The 17,456-nt window shown below is 54.7% G+C and overlaps 1 protein-coding gene across 4 annotated transcripts; it reads right to left on the bottom strand.

Annotated features, from left to right (window-relative positions):
• Window positions 1-2,310: 2,310 nt before the first annotated feature.
• On the bottom strand, window positions 2,311-17,277 carry TMEM240 (transmembrane protein 240). 4 transcript variants are annotated; one of them, XM_065855377.2, is made up of 5 exons: window positions 16,883-17,277; window positions 16,093-16,379; window positions 15,766-15,872; window positions 8,903-9,111; window positions 2,311-6,982 (listed from the first exon to the last, which is right to left on the bottom strand). In XM_065855377.2, the coding sequence occupies exons 2-5, from the start codon at window positions 16,147-16,149 to the stop codon at window positions 6,834-6,836; spliced, it is 522 nt and encodes a 173-aa protein (XP_065711449.1). In that variant the 5' UTR covers window positions 16,150-16,379; window positions 16,883-17,277; the 3' UTR covers window positions 2,311-6,833. The 4 variants fall into 4 exon arrangements, with proteins under 4 accessions (XP_065711449.1, XP_065711451.1, XP_071654428.1 ...); XM_065855379.2 differs by having other exon boundaries at window positions 15,766-15,907; window positions 16,883-17,207; XM_071798327.1 differs by lacking the exon at window positions 16,093-16,379 and having other exon boundaries at window positions 16,883-17,208.
• Between the last annotated feature and the right edge of the window lie 179 nt (window positions 17,278-17,456).

Below are 17,456 nucleotides of genomic sequence, written 5' to 3'. Positions count from 1 at the left end.
CCCCAAGAGATGGAAGGGAGCTAAGCAGAGCCACTCTCTGCTAAATACCCCCTGCTAATGAATGATGTGAGGGAGCAGCCTGATATTGTGTGATTAAAACCTGTAATTGTGACATACACCTCCGATACTTTTCCTCTCTTTTCCGTAATCATCCCCACGAAGCACAAAAGGAGCCGCGGGGAGGAGAGCGGTATTTGGTTTGTCCTTATGCCGTCTGACTGCGCTTTTGCTGATCCCGTGGATGAGGATCCTGCTGGAGAGCTGCGCAGTTGCTGTCTCAGCGGTTTCACGCGGCTCCTCCGTCAGATTGCGTCAGGTCCCGGCGTGGAAGCGGAGGGAGCCCGGTGGTGTAATGCAGCCGTGATCCGCGCCTCTGCGCTGTGCAGCAGTGATTCATTGCAGGTTTGGGAGAACAATTAGCTGCAAGTAGCCTTTTGCCATGGCAGGGCAAACAGCGGGAAGCGGAGGCTGCCCTAACGGTGCTCAGGTTTGCCCAAGTACTTTTCAGGGAGTTTTGAAAGGCTTTTAATGACCACTCTTAACGATGGATGTGACTGCTCCTTACCTGAGCTTTGCTCTAAGGGCTTCATGCGGATGGAGAGAGCGTCTGTCTTGAGGACAGACACACGGGTGCTCTTGAGAGCACGTGGACACTTGAGCGTTTCTGGTGTGTGTTGAGATGGTCTCTGGCTGTTGCTGCTTGTATCCCAAGGGGCAAAGTTCTTTCTCCTTGTGCAGCCCAGATGTGGCTCTCTCTACTAAATGAAGTCTGCTTTTTTTAGTTTATTTTCCTTTAAAAAGGAGGGGAAGGATAAGTAGTCGTTTCTATACTTTACGCAGGGCCTCTGTCACCTCTGCCAGCCTCATCAGTAGGTTTGGTTTGCTGTCACCTCCCAGGATGAATGATGTCCCTGTGGAGGTGGCACCCAGCGAGCTGTTTGTTAACACGCCGCGCAGGGATCTAGGATGGCAACCTCGGGCTGAGGTTATCTCCTCGCCTTGACACTGAGTGAGTTATGAGCTAATAGCACTTTATTAAAATAGTATTTTGTATTGGAGAGCAAATCTAAGAGCAGATGGATTAGCAGGCAATCCATCACTCCCAATCTGTGCCACTGCCAGCTGAAACGCCTTCTCTGTGCTTCAGCATTGCAGCTGGGAGACAGATTTATAACGTGGTCATCTATCTATCCTCAGCTGCCATCCATTAATGTATTTACTTTTGGCTGTGATACACGGGGAGGAAAGTTCTGTTGTGCACGTACAAGGATGCGAACGCCGCACACTCCACAGTGCATGTCCTGAGCTGCAGGGCTTTGGGGAGACTGGAGGTTCCCCAGGAAATATTTCTCTGCAAACCTGTGTTTTGAACTCTGATTCTTTTATAATCCATTGTCTGTGGCTGTTTCCATTTTATTGCGATGTCCTCCAGCTCTTGCCCTAACTCTAATTGTTCTCACCTAACACAAGTCAGATCATTTGCCTCTGTTGCTGGCCAATTTTTACCCCCAAACATAGCTGGATATGCCAGTGCCTGGAACTCAGTTCCATGACAACGGCTCCCTGCCTTGCTGCCTGGCTGGCTTTTCTCCTCTCTCCTGCTGCTGTGGGTTTTATTCCTGTTGTGGGGGTTTCTTTGCTTGGCCGTTGGGTTATTTCATTGCCGCTCTGCTTTCACGCGGTGTCTCCACCAAGCCTGAGTGAGCTGTGCCCAGATTTACCCAGCCCTGTGGAACAGCTCGTGTATCAGCGTCTCTGTGCAGAAGGAGCGAGTCCCACTCGGTGTCAGACTCGCTCTGTTTGGGTCTGTGTGGTCCCATTCCAGGACAGAGAAGAGCAGAATGAAGAAGACAAAAGGGCTGGTTCATGTTGATGTTTTAGGTGCTGTAGGGTGGAAAATGAGCTCAGGTTTCCATGCCTAAGCCCTGCACCCTGCGGCCTTCTGCCTTGAGGCAGGAGAGACCCGAACTCCAGGGGAAGCTTGCACGCAGAATTTGCTTTTAACGTTAAAATGTTTATCTTCTTTTTAAATCAGTTTTGGACCTTCGAGCTTCCCTGTGTTCCCTGTGAGTGGGAGACAAGCAGGGTAGGATCTGGGACAGCGTCTGGTGATGTAACATAATCTGGGGGAGACTGCAGAGCCGTTCTCCATCCATAGCGCTGGGCACAGCTCCTCCCGCCCCATTTGAGCCCTGTTCGCGCCTCCTCCTCTCGGAGCCGCGTCCTGCCCGGTGACCTGCGGTCTGCAGCCTCGGCCCCGGGAGCATCGCTCGCTTCGAAGGGTTGGAAAAACCACTCAGATCCAAAACATGCAAAAAACTATTTTACTGACAAACAGCAAAGGACGGGCTTAGTTTGAGGAGCTGAACCGGTTACCTATTATACAAACATTTTATTGAAAGGGAAGGAATGGCTGAAATACACTCACTCGTTGACCCAAATAAAATCACAGTGTGCTTTTTCTATTGCCTCCCCTGCCCCCAAGCGCTCGCGGCCTTCGGCTGCTCCCGGTAGCTTCAGCGCAGCGTTGTCACGACTCCCAGCAAACTGGAGGTGACATTTGCCTGTGCGAGTGCATTTAATAAAAAAATTAGCCATTATTGCTTTTCAACCACAGTAGAGAATATTCTGTGATTAGACTCGGAGCAGAGTATAATCTCTCTCTCTGTTAGCATCAACGTGTTGTACCTCTTCCCGCCTGACGCATGCAAAATCGGTTTGAGTGCAGAAACAAAATGGGTTAGCAATCAGGGAAAAGAGCAATCTCAAGTTTTGTTCCTGTGTTCTCATTAATCTTCCTAACCCGTGTGCTCTGTCCTGCAAGGGTTCCCAGTGTCACCGGTGTCACCCCTCCGTGGACATCCCAGGGCGCAGAGGGACCAAAACCAGCGACCCCATTGGAAAAGGAATGAGTGCAAATGGATGGGAGGTGCTGGAGAAGGGGAACAGGTACTGGAGAAGGGGAACAGGTACTGGAGAAAGGGAACAGGTACTGGAGAAGGGGAATGGGCTTCGTTCAGCGAACACGCGGTGGCACACGTGGATATAAACACGCAGACACGCACTGACACACACACACAACTGGAAGGGTGTCCTGAGAGCCCAGTCTCGGCTCTCAGAGCTTCTTCCACCTACCTACACCTTCCTGCTCCTTTGCTTCCCCCTCCTGTGTCCCAACAGCCACACATGGAGGCTGCAGGTCTGGCTTTTTAGTTTTCTTTCTTTTCTTTCCCTCTTCAGTAAGTTCATTTGCTTCTTTGCGCTCTCCTGGGCACCACAGTGAAGGGGAATTCTCACCTCCATCCTAAGGCAGAACCAGCAGTCCCTGCCTCACCGATCGTGCCCTGTCTGTCCCCACCTGCACATCCCATCTCCTGTCACTGGACCTGTGTCACCAGCATTGCAAAGCGTTCAATGTCATTCTGTTTGTACCAGATGCTCTAATAGTAGAATTACATCCAGAGGTGCTCTGGGAGCTTCTCTTGGCTGTTTCTGTCTCCAAGGATGGAGACTCCACAACTTCTCTGACAACCTGTCCCTGTGCTAGGTCACCCACACAGTAAGAAAATGTTTGCTGATGTTCAAAGAGTCTCCTGTGTTTCATTTTGTGCCCATCATCTCCGGACACCGCTGGAAAGAGCCTGGCTCCGTCCTCCTTGCACCTTTCCTCCAGGTATTTGATCCCCCTGAGCTTTCTGTTCTCTAGACTGACCAGTCCCAGCTCCCTCAGCCTTTCCTCGGAGCAGAGATGCTCCAGACCTCCATCATCTTCGTGGCTCTTTTCCGCATCCCTTTTTGTCAGGGATTCTCTTCTCCCAGCGAAGCGCGACTGGAAAATGAGGTAGAAAGTAGCAGTGAGAGTAACTAAAACCGCCCCACCATGCTGTGGACGCCTGGGATGCGCATTCTGGGCTCTGTCCTGGTCCTTTACTGGTTATTGACAGGTACTGCCAGATACTTCAGCAAGATGGGCCGGTTGGTGTGTCCCTGGCTGGCTCAAGGGGTAGCTGAGCAGTAAGAGAGCACAATGGATGGATGGATGGATGGATGGATGGATGGATGGATGGATGGATGGATGGATGGAATCACAGGACACATCTTCCCAAACTCTTCTGGCTTTGGGATCTTCCTTTCAGCAGTTGCTTGTAAGTGGCTTCTTGGATTTAAAGAAGGAGCTGCTGGTTGATACGGTGGATTTCACCAGCCTCTGCTTTTCCGCACACCTTTCCTTTACCACACATCACAACCACCAGCACACACCCATGGGCTGTGCGGGCGGCCAAACGCGGGCTCCTCACGCCAGAACTGCGGGAGAACATTTCCATGTCAATCCCAGCTCTGGAGAACTGGCACATCCAGATTTAAGCTCTGTCTCTGCTCTAAAAATAGCCCCTGCTGAAGCGGCACGAAATTCCCTCCCACTATCGAATTCCGCAGGATCCTCCCTCAAAGCATCTGGCGGGTGAGCGCTCAGCCTTGGTGACACTTCCCACTCCTTTGTCCCCACGGAGCTGCCACCACAGACACAGCTGGAAGCTTCGCAGCCCCGTGTTCTCTTCCCCAGGTTCTGCCCACAGCATCTCGTCCAGCCCTGACCTTGCTGTGTCCCCTTCCTGATGCCAGAGTCACCTTCTCCCACCTGAACCTTCTGTGTTTGGGGCTGTTGCTGGGTTTGGGTTTTGCTGTTGTTCTATCAGTGGGTTGGGTTTTTTTGGGGTTTTTTTTAATATATTTTTGTGTGTGTGAAGACTGGATCAGAGGCAAGAGAACAACAAACAAGTCAACACTAGCACGTCTCAGACAATTAAACGAGGAGAAAACACCCCCACAACCAGACGAAAGCAGAACGAACACACGCACAGGAGAAGACGACGGTGCAAGGGCGGACTTGACAGAGACCCGAGCGGCGACAACAGGAGCGACCGCGCTGGGACGAGACAGCACGAGATCGGGCGGCGTTGGGACGGCTCCCGCCTCGAGCAGAACCGGGGAGGGGACGGGACGGGGACACGGTGACACGCAGGGAGCGGCAGGGGCGACGCGACGCTGGCACCGACGCTTTGCAGCGCTCAGAAACCAGCTGCCTCTTCTGCTCATTAGGTACTAACAGGTGGCTGCAGGCATCACAGCCACGGGGGGTCCTGAATGACAGACAGACGTGAGTACAGACCCAGCAATTGTTTAGGTCTGGACAGAAACTGGGGCTCGAAGATAAGAGGCACCTGGGACTAGCAAAGGTGGGAATGGCAGAGAATTGGATATTGGGCTCTTGGCCAGTTTTGGGCTTGTACATAACTGAACTGATCCCGGGCAGAGGAAACCAGGAAAACAAATTTAAAAGGACACAGAAGCTGGAGCAGGGAGTCATGGTGTCCTTCTGCCTTCACAGACATCGCAATCAAACCATAGGAGGCCATTGACAGAGTCAAGGAACCCACAGAAGAAATCAGCAGTTCCTGATAATATTCATCATCTGCTTGTTCTGGATGTTTCCCCCACTTAAGCACCAGCCCACTCAATACCAAATGAGGAACAAAGGAGAAATGACGGGGATTCAGGGCTACCAACTTAAATTCTTGGGACTAACGTCCCCCTCCCTTATTCTGCTCGGTAAGAATCTCTCTTTCCTCACTGCACGTTAGAGCATCCTTGTACTTTGATTCAACCCAGCCTTGGGATGCTGGACCTGTGGATGAGTTTGGCATCAGGCCCACGTCTCGCCGTGTTCCTCAAGCCAAGCCCAGGGACACGCTGTTTCAGCTCGGAGCAGTGACATGAGAAAAGAGGTGGATGTTCTTGTGCAGGAGGAGTGAGAACATTAACAGGACCTGCTTGACGCATCGTCAGTGTTTCTGGGGTGGTATCAACTGGGGTCTCAGGCTCCTCCGCTAAGAAGAGGGGGGAGAGCAGCTCGTTTCTCCCCAGCAAAGAGCAGGGAGTGTTTATGAGCAGAGGGGTAGGATCAGGGTACAAATCAGCTCTAACACCATTCAACTCAATCCACTTCTCCCCCCACATCAGGAGCAGCCCCTCTCCATTAGAGAAGAGTCAACAGCACTGACACCAGCAGGGTACCATCAGTATAAAAGTGGTGTAAACCAGTCAGCCCCAGCCCTGTTAAACAAACTCATACCTTGTAGTACTGCTCCCCTGGTACAAAGATTTCCTGGATTGCTTAAGGCAGGTTTCAGTGTGTAGCAACGCAAAGAACAAATCCATCATATATTCCCAGGGCTTCCTTCCCCCACAGCGACTCCCAAAACCCACAAACCAAAGCAGAGGGGCTGCTGTGCCTCCAACCCCCTGCCCGCAGTCCCCATCCAAACCTGCGGCCGGCCAAGCCATTCCAGAAACAGGAGGAACAGAGCGGAGCAAAACCAAGCCGAGGGACCAAAGAAATGGGGGGGTTCGAGCTCTTGAATGAGAAATTCTGCATCTTCTTCATGTTGTCCCACCTCCATACCCATGGCCAACATTCCCCACAGGGCGGCTGGATGTGCAGGACAGCGTGAATGCCGGGAAACGGGGAGGGGCGGAAATATAATGCAAATCTCTTTTCTCTCTTTTTTTTTTGTTTGTTTTTGTTTGTCTGCTTTTTACATATGTACACAAGTCTGACAATAAAATGTGGAACACAGTGCAATGTCTTGGCTGCGTAGCATCCAGGACTGGCTTAGTTGTGCATGGTGGGGTGCCACGGGGACACCCGGATGGGGAAATAAAACCGTGTCCTCGGGGCTTCCGCAGAGGAGCAACCAGGAGCTGCTCCCGGGCAGAAGAGCAAAGTCCTTGTCTGAAGAGCTCGCTGCAGTCTCTGGTCAGGAGGACGATCCTCAGAGGTGCCGTGGGCTCGGGTGCCCGTTATGGTACAGCTTCTGTTTGATGTGCACCATGTTCCCGGTGGCCTCCTCGTACTGCCTGTGGTGACGTTTTCTGAACTCCTTCAGGTTACAAAACTTGGGAATCCACGACCAGGAGTTGTCTGGAAGGCAGAAAGGAGAAGGAGGATGAGGGATTCCAGGCGTGTTCTCCTGCTTTGCCCGGCCCTGCTGCACACAAACCAGGCTCAGCCCACAAACCTTCCCCTGTAGCAACATTTCGGCTGCTGTTCGCTTTTGTGAGAGCTTTGGGTCATTTCGCACCGAAATACACACAGCCCGGCCACACCAAGGAGAATTGAAACTCCCAGAGATCTATAGACTGTGTAAAGTTGAATTATTGCCATCATTGTTACGTGCCTGCTCTGACCAGCACTGCAGCTACTATGAAGCGCAACTGGATGTCTGAGCTCCCATAGAATATTTGCTATTTTAAGCAGTCTCTTCCATCGGGAAGGAGCTATAGGTTATTCTAACAGACCAAAATTGAAGCTGATCAGGCCACAACGTGACATTGAGTCATTGCTAAGTGGTGCTCTTGTCTTTCAGGGAGGGCTCTACACTCCGTACCAGTGCAGTATTTTGTATAACCCCCCACCCCTCACAGCCACAGGCGCCGTTTCTATCTTTAGAAGGAAATTTCAGCCTAGGTACTCATTCAATGAAGAAATAGGTAAAGGCTTATTGCCTTTAAAATGACTACATTTGCATAGTTGATTTGAATGAAGAGGAAATACATAAAAGCTCAACATTCATTACTTTGCACGGTATAGCGGCCACCCCCTTCTTAAAGCCTTCGAATATGCACACGCAGGGAGAGGAAAAAATGAAAGAAAAAAAGGCTATTTCAGCTTAAATACTAAATTAATTACTAGCACTGCCCTGTGTTACTAAAAATAAAACTCTACGCAGTATTCAATCGCAAGGAGGTAGGTTAGATGGCGATAGCAGGTCTGCGGGGCTGTAACGAGAGGTGAGAGAGCAATACTGCTGCTCTCACTACAGCGTCTCCCCCAGCCCGGCTGAATCCACCCGCGTGACGAGACCACGGCCGCGGGAGCTGAGCAAAACCGGTGTCACGGCCCCAGGTCGGCTCCGTCCCCTCCGACTCGCTGGAAAATCCAACAGTTTGCCTGGAAATGGCCTCGAGGACCAAAACTGCCCCAGCGGGCTTGGGGAGGCTAATAGATTAATATCGTTTTGAGCCGAGTTTTTAGAAAGAGAGAGTCCGCTTCCCTGATTAGAATTTCTGACAGGTGATTTAACAGACACCGTCAGAGTCGGAGAGGGTGAGATTTGTAGGTAGTACTATGGAATTTCAAGTCATTCAGTATTTTAATAGCTTTTCTGTCTTTTTTCCCCCCTCCGACAAAGTCCATGGGACCTCCATGCAAAGAGGGGCAGCAGGGCCTCTGAAGGAGCATCTGTTGGCTGTGTTAGTTCAGGTTACACAGATTCACAGAATCACAGAATCCCAGAATGTCAGGGGTTGGAGGGCCCTGGAAAGCTCATCCAGTGCAATCCCCCCATGGAGCAGGAACACCCAGCTGAGGTTCCACAGGAAGGGGTCCAGGCGGGTTTGAATGTCTGCAGAGAAGGAGACTCCACAACCCCCCTGGGCAGCCTGGGCCAGGCTCTGCCACCCTCACCATGAAGAAGTTTCTCCTCAAATTTAAGTGGAACCTCCTGTGTTCCAGTTTGCACCCATTGCCCCTTGTCCTGTCACTGGTTGTCACCCAGAAGAGCCTGGCTCCATCCTCCTGACACTCCCCCTTTATATATCTGTAACCATGAATGAGGTCACCCCTCAGTCTCCTCTTCTCCAAGCTCCAGAGCTCCAGCTCCCCCATCTATCAGCCTGGCTACGGGTGAAGATGTCGCTCTATCAACCAGCCCTTTGCACCACATCCTTGACGCTTCCCAAAGCAGAACCCTCAGGGTGAGGATCCTCGGCCATTTCCACGTAAATATTGCTGTTTTTCTAAAGCCACAGGCAGCGCGGGGGGCCCGGGGGCTGCACTTACCATACCGCCGGCTGGTTCTCCAGGCCCGCACCGCGTAGTGGAGAACCCCGTCCATCCACACGAGAAACCAGCTTATACAAAAGCCCAGCAAAAGTCCCAGCATCAGATCGATCTCTTGCTTGGTTACATTGTCAGTCACAAAGTAATTCTCCGAGGAGTCCACCACCGACTGGTCCCCGTCATACGGAATAACATAATGGACGTGATGCCTGTTGCGGGGAACAGAAACGGGGAAAAGCATCAGTGGAGAAGAGCAAAGTGAGGTATTTCCCCCCCATCCACTGCCTGTTCTTGTGGCTGGGGGCTGATTTAACACAACTCCATCGAGTTTCTACCAACATTCCCGCGAGCAAAAGTGCTGTCTTGGCTTTTTGTGCTTTTGTCAGCGGAGGAATTGGCAAGAGAGCGAGATAGAAAAGGATAAAAACCCAAACCCACGCCTGGAACTTGAGTCGCATCCCTGACACTCGGGCTCTCTGTGCCTAAGTTCGTCATCTGTAAAACGGAAGATAATATTAAGGACAGCATGAGGTTGGAGGGGTCACCCCTCCAGAGACATAAAGGGCAGCACAGCGTTCGTGTTGGCGAGCAGAGGTTAATAACACTTTCCTCCTGTGAGGACACACAGTGTGAGGATTGAGAACGCAGCCCTGCGAGTGCAATCACAGCGTCCTGCCCGTGGGGTTACAAACTGCTCTGCCGTGCAGCACCAGCAGCTTCACAGCGCTTCCCCAAGCTGTTCTGCTTCATGTCCCGTCTCTCAGAACAAAATAGAGGGTTTTTTTGGTTGGAAAAGACCTTTAAGATCATCGGTCCAACCGTTAACCAAGTCCATCTCACCTACATGGAACGTTTCGGTTGTTACTCCCGTGTTTGAAGGATCGCGTTGTTCAAAGCCCAGCGGCCGGGAGAACCGTAGCGTTCCCTGTGAGATGTTTACAGCCACGGGGAAGCACTTGGAAGCACGCGGTGAATTCATCATCCCGGGGCAGCAGAGGGCAGGGACCCCGCAGCGCCCCTGCAAAACTCACGCGAGCTCCCCGACCATCTCAGGTTCTCAATGGGGCGGTTTGGGCTCCCCACAGGCGCATACCCAGTGCTCCCAGCCCAAGGCCAGGACACGATTTCATGGGTTCTCCCCAGCATCGCCCACCCGCACGGCATCCCCCGCACCCACATCCCTCCCACGCCCACGGACCCGACCCTGCTCCCGCACGCAGGCGAGGACGCAGTCGCCGGAGGCCTCTGAATATGCATGAAGCGCAGGTTGCTCAATAATCACGCCTGAGAAACGTCCAAATATTTACGCAAACAAACCTCCACTCAAAGGAACCTACTGAAAACAGCCCTAATCTCACACACGGCTTAATGGAGGCACCTGCACCGGAGGCACCAGCTCCCGGCACGTAGGGCTGGCACACAACCTGGTGCCGTGGCACGGGGGGTGGGAAGCAGCAGAGCAGCTTTGCAGGAGGGAAAAAGGCAAATCTGACACACGTCCCATGTGCCACGCGTCCCCAGTCACTGTCAGCGACACCCGGCAGGTCCTTAACTTGCTCCCTTTTGCTTCTTGTAGTACAGAAACAGCCTAAGGGCTGAGTCCACAAACACCTCCAGAAGCCTCAACTCCTTGAAATGATGGAGAGCTTGAGTTGCCTCAGCAGGAGCAGAGAACCCGATGTTCTACCTGAAGCCGCCCCATGCAGAGCATCACTAACCCACAGCCACCTCTGGGGCTGAGAGAAGCAAAACCTCCCAGACACACCGAGGACAGACCCATTCCTAGGACACGAATGCGGAGCTCTCGCCACCCATGAGGTGTTTTTTACGGGAGGTCTCAGCTCTGTACCTGAAGAGAGTCCTGGGGTACAGTGACAAACTCCCCAGTGCTCAGGAGCAGGGATGTGCCTGCAGCACTTGCATTTGTACACACACACGCAGCACCGCAGGAACACGGGACACTCTCCTCCCATCCTTCACAAGATGTTTTTCCCACCACCCAATCTGCTTTTCTCCACCGCTCTTGCTCTCTGCTTGCAGGACACCGCGGGAAGGGACACGGTCACCTCTGGTCCCTCTCCTGGGCGCAGCTGAGTCCGCACGCCGCAGCGGGATCTCCTCCAGCTCTCCCAGTCCCCTTGGCCACCGCCGGGCTGAGCGGCGCCTTGGGGTGGCAGGAAGGGCCCGACACCCCCGTGGTGTCTGCAGCTCCTTTCTGCGTGCCGAGCCGGCAGCTGCTCTCCTGACGCCAGGTTGGATTTGCTGAGCTGTCCCCAGCCAGACAGCACCTGGCTCGGGTGAGAGACTGAAGCTGCTGGGCAGAAGGAGCACGGCGTTTGTGTCTGTGCATGTGTGCTCGAGCTGGAGCATCCCTGTCCCCTCTCCCAGACTTTGTGACAAAGGGGGAAAACCTCCTCTCCTCCCTCCCGGGGCAAGCGGAGCGGAGCTGTGGCCAGCACGGCTGGCAAGTCTCACCACGGAGCTGCCCAAAGCGCTATTGTCCCTTCCAGTGACCTTGCGTGCGCGCTGGCTGCTGCAGCCGACACACAGCACCGGAGCCTTGCAAAAAGCACCGCCGATCCCTTGCTTTAAATGCAAAGAGCCCATCAGTGCCTCTACACCCTCCGCTCCCCGCGCTGCCGTGGGCATCGCTGGTGCTCTGGCTCAGCTTGGCTCCCTCCCGAGGTGTCCGTCTGTCGGTGCCAGACGTGTCACATCTCTCAGGCTCGCGTTGCAGCTGTCACAACCCGGCTGGACTGACCCGTTCCCCAGTTCCAGCAGGATTTGGGGGGACATGGCTTATCCTCCCCTCCTGGCCACCCCCCAAGACGTGGGGCTGCAAGCAGAGCGAGAAGGAGGTGAAGAGCCTCTGTCCTGCATCCCTGTCTGACCTTGCAGCCTCTCTGCAAACACAACAAGCAGCCCAGCACCTCCCAGAGCCATTGCCAGCACTGCCAGGCTGCAGAGCGTGTGGATGGCACCGCCGCACGGGTGGAAACGCCTCCCCGGGACCCTCCACGCTGCAGCAGCCCCGGGAAGCAGCCGGTGGCACCGCAGGGTCTCGATGCTCAGGAGATGCACACGCAGCCTGAGATGGGATCAGGCCCAGAGAGCAGGGGTGAAGCGTCCCTTGGGCAGAAGGAGGTGACCTGAGGGTTGCCCAGGCTGCTCTGCTGCTGCGTATCGGTATTTTGGTAAGACTGACACTCCGGCTTTTCCAACCCCGCTCACAGAGAGAGGCTCTGCCTGGCAGGGAAAGACCTACCCAAGGTCACTCAGAAGGTCAGTGGCAAGGAGAATACATGTCAGAGCTCTCAAGGTCCCTGTCCTTTCCCAGACAGGGAACTTCCAAGCCCCTCGGGATGTTTTGAGGGGTCCTTGCTCCACGCAGGTGTCACCTGTTCTCTCCTGCTCGCCCTGCTCCCACGGACGCCCTTTGGTGTTTTTCCTTTTGCATGACATCACCCAGCTCCTGATCTGCTGCCAGCGCTCTGCCTCCCGACAGGACCCTTTCCTGGCTGGGACGGAGCCGCTGGGGCTGTGCCACACTCCTGCAGCCCCGCACGGCCCCGCTCTCCTGGGGACAGGTGTGTCCCAAGGAGGTGGGAGCAGAGAGTCTAGGCTGCCTGCGTGCCAGAACACAGCGGTTTAACAGCCTGAACATGTCCACACGCTGAGGACAGAGGTGCTAAATGTGGCTGTCACCCCTTCTTCCTCCAGCGAGCAGGCAGATGTTGGGAGAGCAGCAGTCGCCGCCAGCCCGGGCACGTCTGCAGGCTCAGCAGCAGCACCAGGTGCCAGGGCCAGCCCTGTCTCTCTGCTGATGTTCTCGCTCCACGCGCCATCATGACATCAGATTCCCTTCCCAAGCAACTGCCAGGACTGTTTTCCCCCCTGAACAGCTGCGCTTTGGCCTCAGGCCTTCCAACAGGTTTCCCTCCTTGGCCGTAGTGCTGCGGGGAGGGCAGCCGAGTGGGAACGCACCTGTCCAGCCTGACAGCAACACCCCGCCGCACGGCTCATAGAATCACAGGATGGTTTGGGTGGAAGGGACCTTAAAGCTCCCCCAGTTCCACCCCTGCCATGAGCAGGGACATCTTCAGCAGCTCAGGTTGCTCAGAGCCCCGTCCAGCCTGGTCTGGGATGTCTCCAGGGATGGTTCACCCACCACCTCTCTGGCCAACCTGGGCCAGGCTCTCACCACCCTCAGGGCCAACAATTTATTCCTCATGTCCAGCCTGAATCTCCCTCCTTTAGTTTAAAACCATCACCCCTTGTTCTACCATAGAAGGGGACATCTGCTCCCACCCACAGCCCAGAGCACGACCCGTCTCAGCTCTCAGAGCTGGACCACTCCAGTGGCAACGGCACCGTCCAGCCCAGGCTCACCCGAACCGAAAACAGCGGCTCGGTGGACATTTCTGCTTAACAGACAGCAAATACGCGTCAGCCGTGACCGCCTGTTTCCTTGCACGGTTGCACAAGCACCCCAGGCAGCATCACCCCCAGCTCCACGCAGCCGGTCAGCCGTGGGGTCCAGGCCCCACAGCCACGGGCAGGCGTGGAAAACCACACAGCAGAACCTTCACAAGCACCTTCTCCATTCTCCTGTGGCCGGCAAGATGCTCCAACAATTTTCATTTATTCTAATTCCTCTTTCCATTCCTCATTTTCCCCCTGCAACACACTGAACTGCAGCCAGTTCCGTCTCCAAGGACTCCCTTTGGTTACTGGTAAATTAAGAGGCCTTTATCAGTCCCTGGTACCCTCGCCCACAACGTGCTCCAGGTTGCATCCTTGCCCAGCACAACGCAGAATTGCTTATGGCTCGTGCTCTGTGCACTAAACCTGATAGAAGGGACAAAGCAGGTTCAGCATCACCTGCCCTTTAAATCAGAAAACTCCAAACAGCGGCGTTCGGGCGCCAGGTTTGGGGATCACAGACCAAACCTGAGCATGAGGCCACACAAAGTCCCATCACAGTGTGATGCTTTGTGCAAGCGTCAAATACCTCAAAGCATCAGCACATCAGAAATGATGCTCATGCCCAACAAGAGCCCATGCCCAGGAGCGGACATGGTTGTGCTGTTTCTGATGGCAGGAGCCATCACTTCTGCATACCTAAGGCAACGGGTAAACTTCAGGTCCACGCTTGACAATTTGGAAGCTCTTTTGGGCACTTTCTAAGAAATGAGCGAACTATGTCTGGGGGGAGTGCTGTGGGTGATTTATCTGCCTCAACAGCATCTCTGCAGACACAGAGAGAGGTGCCCCTGCCACCTCCTCAGTCCTGGGCAGAAGAGACGTTCCACTAACACCACCCATGAGACCTGATGCTCCCCAGTTGCTCCAGATGATGTTCAAGTCTATTACCAGTAGCCAATTTGCAGCACTGCTGAACACAGCTGTGACAAATAAAGAGAAAAACAGGTTGAAGAGGCAGAGGAAAACTCTCAAACTAGTGAAAAACATCAAGAAGGCTCAAAAAATTACCTAAGGAAAAAACAGTCCTTGCCAGAAAAGAAGTCAAAGACACTGGACATTTATCCACAGCATTCCTAACTGGCCCTAAGGCAGAGCTGCCCAAGGAGCGGGTATTGATATTTAGGGTTTGCTCACTAGATCACTCGGGGCCTGGTTGCATTTGGCCCTAAAGATGCTGCTTGTGACTTCTGTGCTGTTCTGGACGGGAGTCTGGGGAGGAATCGTGGGGAGAAAGGCACCGATCGCCTTCGGGGAGTGAAGCAGAGCGGAAGGGCAGTTTCCCTTCGTTAAACGATGCACATCCCGGTCCCAGCTTCGCTTCCGCGTCAGGGACACCAGAGGGATGTGACACCTGGAGACGGGATGCAGCTGGTTCCAGAGGCAGCTCCAAGAGGAGTAAAGCTCCATGGAGGTGTTGGCTGTGCCAGGGAGGGCTCCCCCAGCCTGGCCTTCAGCTGGCACAGCCCCAGGCTGCTTTACTGCCCCCAGACCAGAAACTCTCCAGCGGGCAGCGAGCGACCGGGCACAGGGGACACTGAGGCCTCGAGGAGCGTGGGAGCAGGATCCCAAACAACAGTCCCGTGGAGAAGAGAGAAACCCAGCTCCCCACAACTCGGTCCCCAGGGTCTAAGCCAGTCAAAGTTGAGCATCTCAGCGATGACACGCAGCACAAGAAGTGCTACGCTGTTCAGGAGAATCGAGCATCATTGCCAAACAGCCGTGGAGAGAGGCAGGTATTTGTCCAGACATAAACTTGCAGACAGCAGAGACATTGCTCCTCGCACAGAATCCATCCCGATGCTCTCAGGTTATTAAACGCTCCAGAAAAGCACAGACCTCGGTGTGCTCTGTCCAGAATCATTACAACTCTCAGGAGAAAAGCCACAGAGAATTAAAAGCTGATCAAAGATTACAAAGCCTCAAAGTGACACTGTCCTAGACAGCAACACTCCTTCCTGGGCACAGGTCTGCTCGGTTCTCCAAACCCCGTTCCGTTTAAAAACCACCAACCGCAACAGCCAGACCACAAACACTCGGAGAAACAACACAGCCCAGTGACAACAAAGGCAAAATGACAAGCGTCTAAATGAAAGTTACTCACTTTCCCAGGGCTCACAGATGCATAGACACAAGCATGGACACAAAGGAAAATGGGCTTCCAGGCCCACAGAAAACTCTTCTTCCAGGGAAATTAAATATACAAAAAAAAGCAAGCCTGTGTTCATGCAGGAGCTGCCGAGGAAGGTGAGACACAGCCAGAATGCAAACACGGGAGTCCAGCCAGCAGCAGGCGGCCGCTGGCCACCGCCTCGCTGTGCCTCCAAAGAGGGGGTGGGAAGGGGCTGGGGGCAGGAGAGGAGCCGCTGCAGGTCACTTACCTGCCACAGTTGCAGTGACAAACTCGGTCTTCCCCTCGCAGATGCGGTAAGATGTAATTGTGAAATCTGTCCAACAACGCATTCATGTCCATCAAGCAAGCTATTGCCTGTAAGAGCCCATAACCAAGGCATCTGGTCAACTCTGGATGATGGAATAAAACATTGACTCTAGTTTGATTGCCAAAGACTGAAGCAGTCATAAATAAAATAATCTGGGGTGTTTAATGGGGCACACACACATGCACACACACACGGAGGTGCACAGGCGAAGGGACAGCGCGGGGGGAGGGCGGAATGGAGGGGAGGGAGATAAGCAAAATCTCTTACCATAACGATAGAGGCGCCCAGGATCATGAAAATCATGGTGTTTGCATTCATGGACATCAAGAGGGAATTGCCAGCGGTCGGGTCCGTCCGCCCCCAGCCCGCGGACGGCGAGCGGCGGCCGCGCTATTCCGCAGAGCCCAGCCCGGGGCGCATCGCGCTCGGCCCCGCTCGCTGCGGTGCGGCGGGGGGCGAAGGGGCGGCGGGGCGCCCCCCGCGCACAGCCGCGCTCCCCCGGGCCGGGGCTGCCGCGGGCTCCCGAGCCCTCCCCGTTTTACTTTTTTATTTTTCTAGGACAAACGTGACAGGTAAAAAAAAAAAAAATATATATATATATATATCTATATGTATATATATATCCCTTTCCGGCGGCCTCAGCCGAGGGAGGTGCGCCACGTCTCCGGGAGCGGGCACACACCGCCACAAGCACAGCCCTTCATGCAGCAATTGGAAAGCGAGCCAGCCAAAACCAAGGGGGGGATAGAGGGGGAGGCTGGGGGAGGAGGAGGCAGGCTGCAAAAATCACCCAGTCCGGGGGAGCCTCATTGCATCCTCTTCCCCGACCCTCCCCAAAATCAGCCCCCTCCCATTGGGTACCCAAAAAAATAATAACCTAAACCCCAAACCACCACCCCCCTAAAAAGAACCCACCCTCCCGGCTCGGGGCTGCGTGTCCCCGCTGCTGGGAGCCCCCGGCCCAGCCCCTCCCGGGCCCGCGGGGAGGGATGCGGGATGCAGCGGGGAGATGCGCCCAGGCAGAGCCGGCCGCCCCCTCCCCAGCCCGGGCATTTACCTACGTGGGGAGGCGCTGCTCCGGGAGCGGCTCATTGCGAGCGACAGCAGCAGCAGCGACAGCTCTGCGGACCTGCCCTTTGCGGGGCTTCTCCCGCCTCGCCGCCGCACGCTTTTCCCCAGCGAAACCCCGGCGGCAGCGGCGCTTGGCCGCATTTTGAATCCCACACGCCATCCTCACCCCGCCCTTCCTCCCGCCCGGGGTCGGCCCCGTCTTCCTCGCATCCCGGAGGGACCACGGGGCGGCCGGGCGGTGCGGGGGGGACCCGGGAGCCCCGAACTCCGCCGCGCCCCCGCGCTTCCCACGGCACCTCCCTCCTTCCCCAAACCACGGCCCCTCCGGGGGATCCCCCAGCCGTGTGCCCCTGCCCGGTTCGGGTCCTGCACCCATCCCGGGGAGGATGCCCGAAGGCAGCTGGGGGCACCCAGCTTTTGTTTGAGGGTGTTTGCAACAGAACTGGGAGCAATTCCCACCTCCACCAAGGATCTCAGCCCCCTGAGTGATGCAGACACAGAAGACGCGCTCGTTTTTGTGGCAGAAGTGAAATTACTTCCCCTACAACTGCATCCCGTCT

Source organism: Patagioenas fasciata, chromosome 23, assembly GCF_037038585.1.
Source record: "Patagioenas fasciata isolate bPatFas1 chromosome 23, bPatFas1.hap1, whole genome shotgun sequence".
Taxonomy (NCBI): domain Eukaryota; kingdom Metazoa; phylum Chordata; class Aves; order Columbiformes; family Columbidae; genus Patagioenas; species Patagioenas fasciata.
Note: the sequence above shows the minus strand (reverse complement) of the source record. Positions and strands in the feature narration are given on the sequence as shown.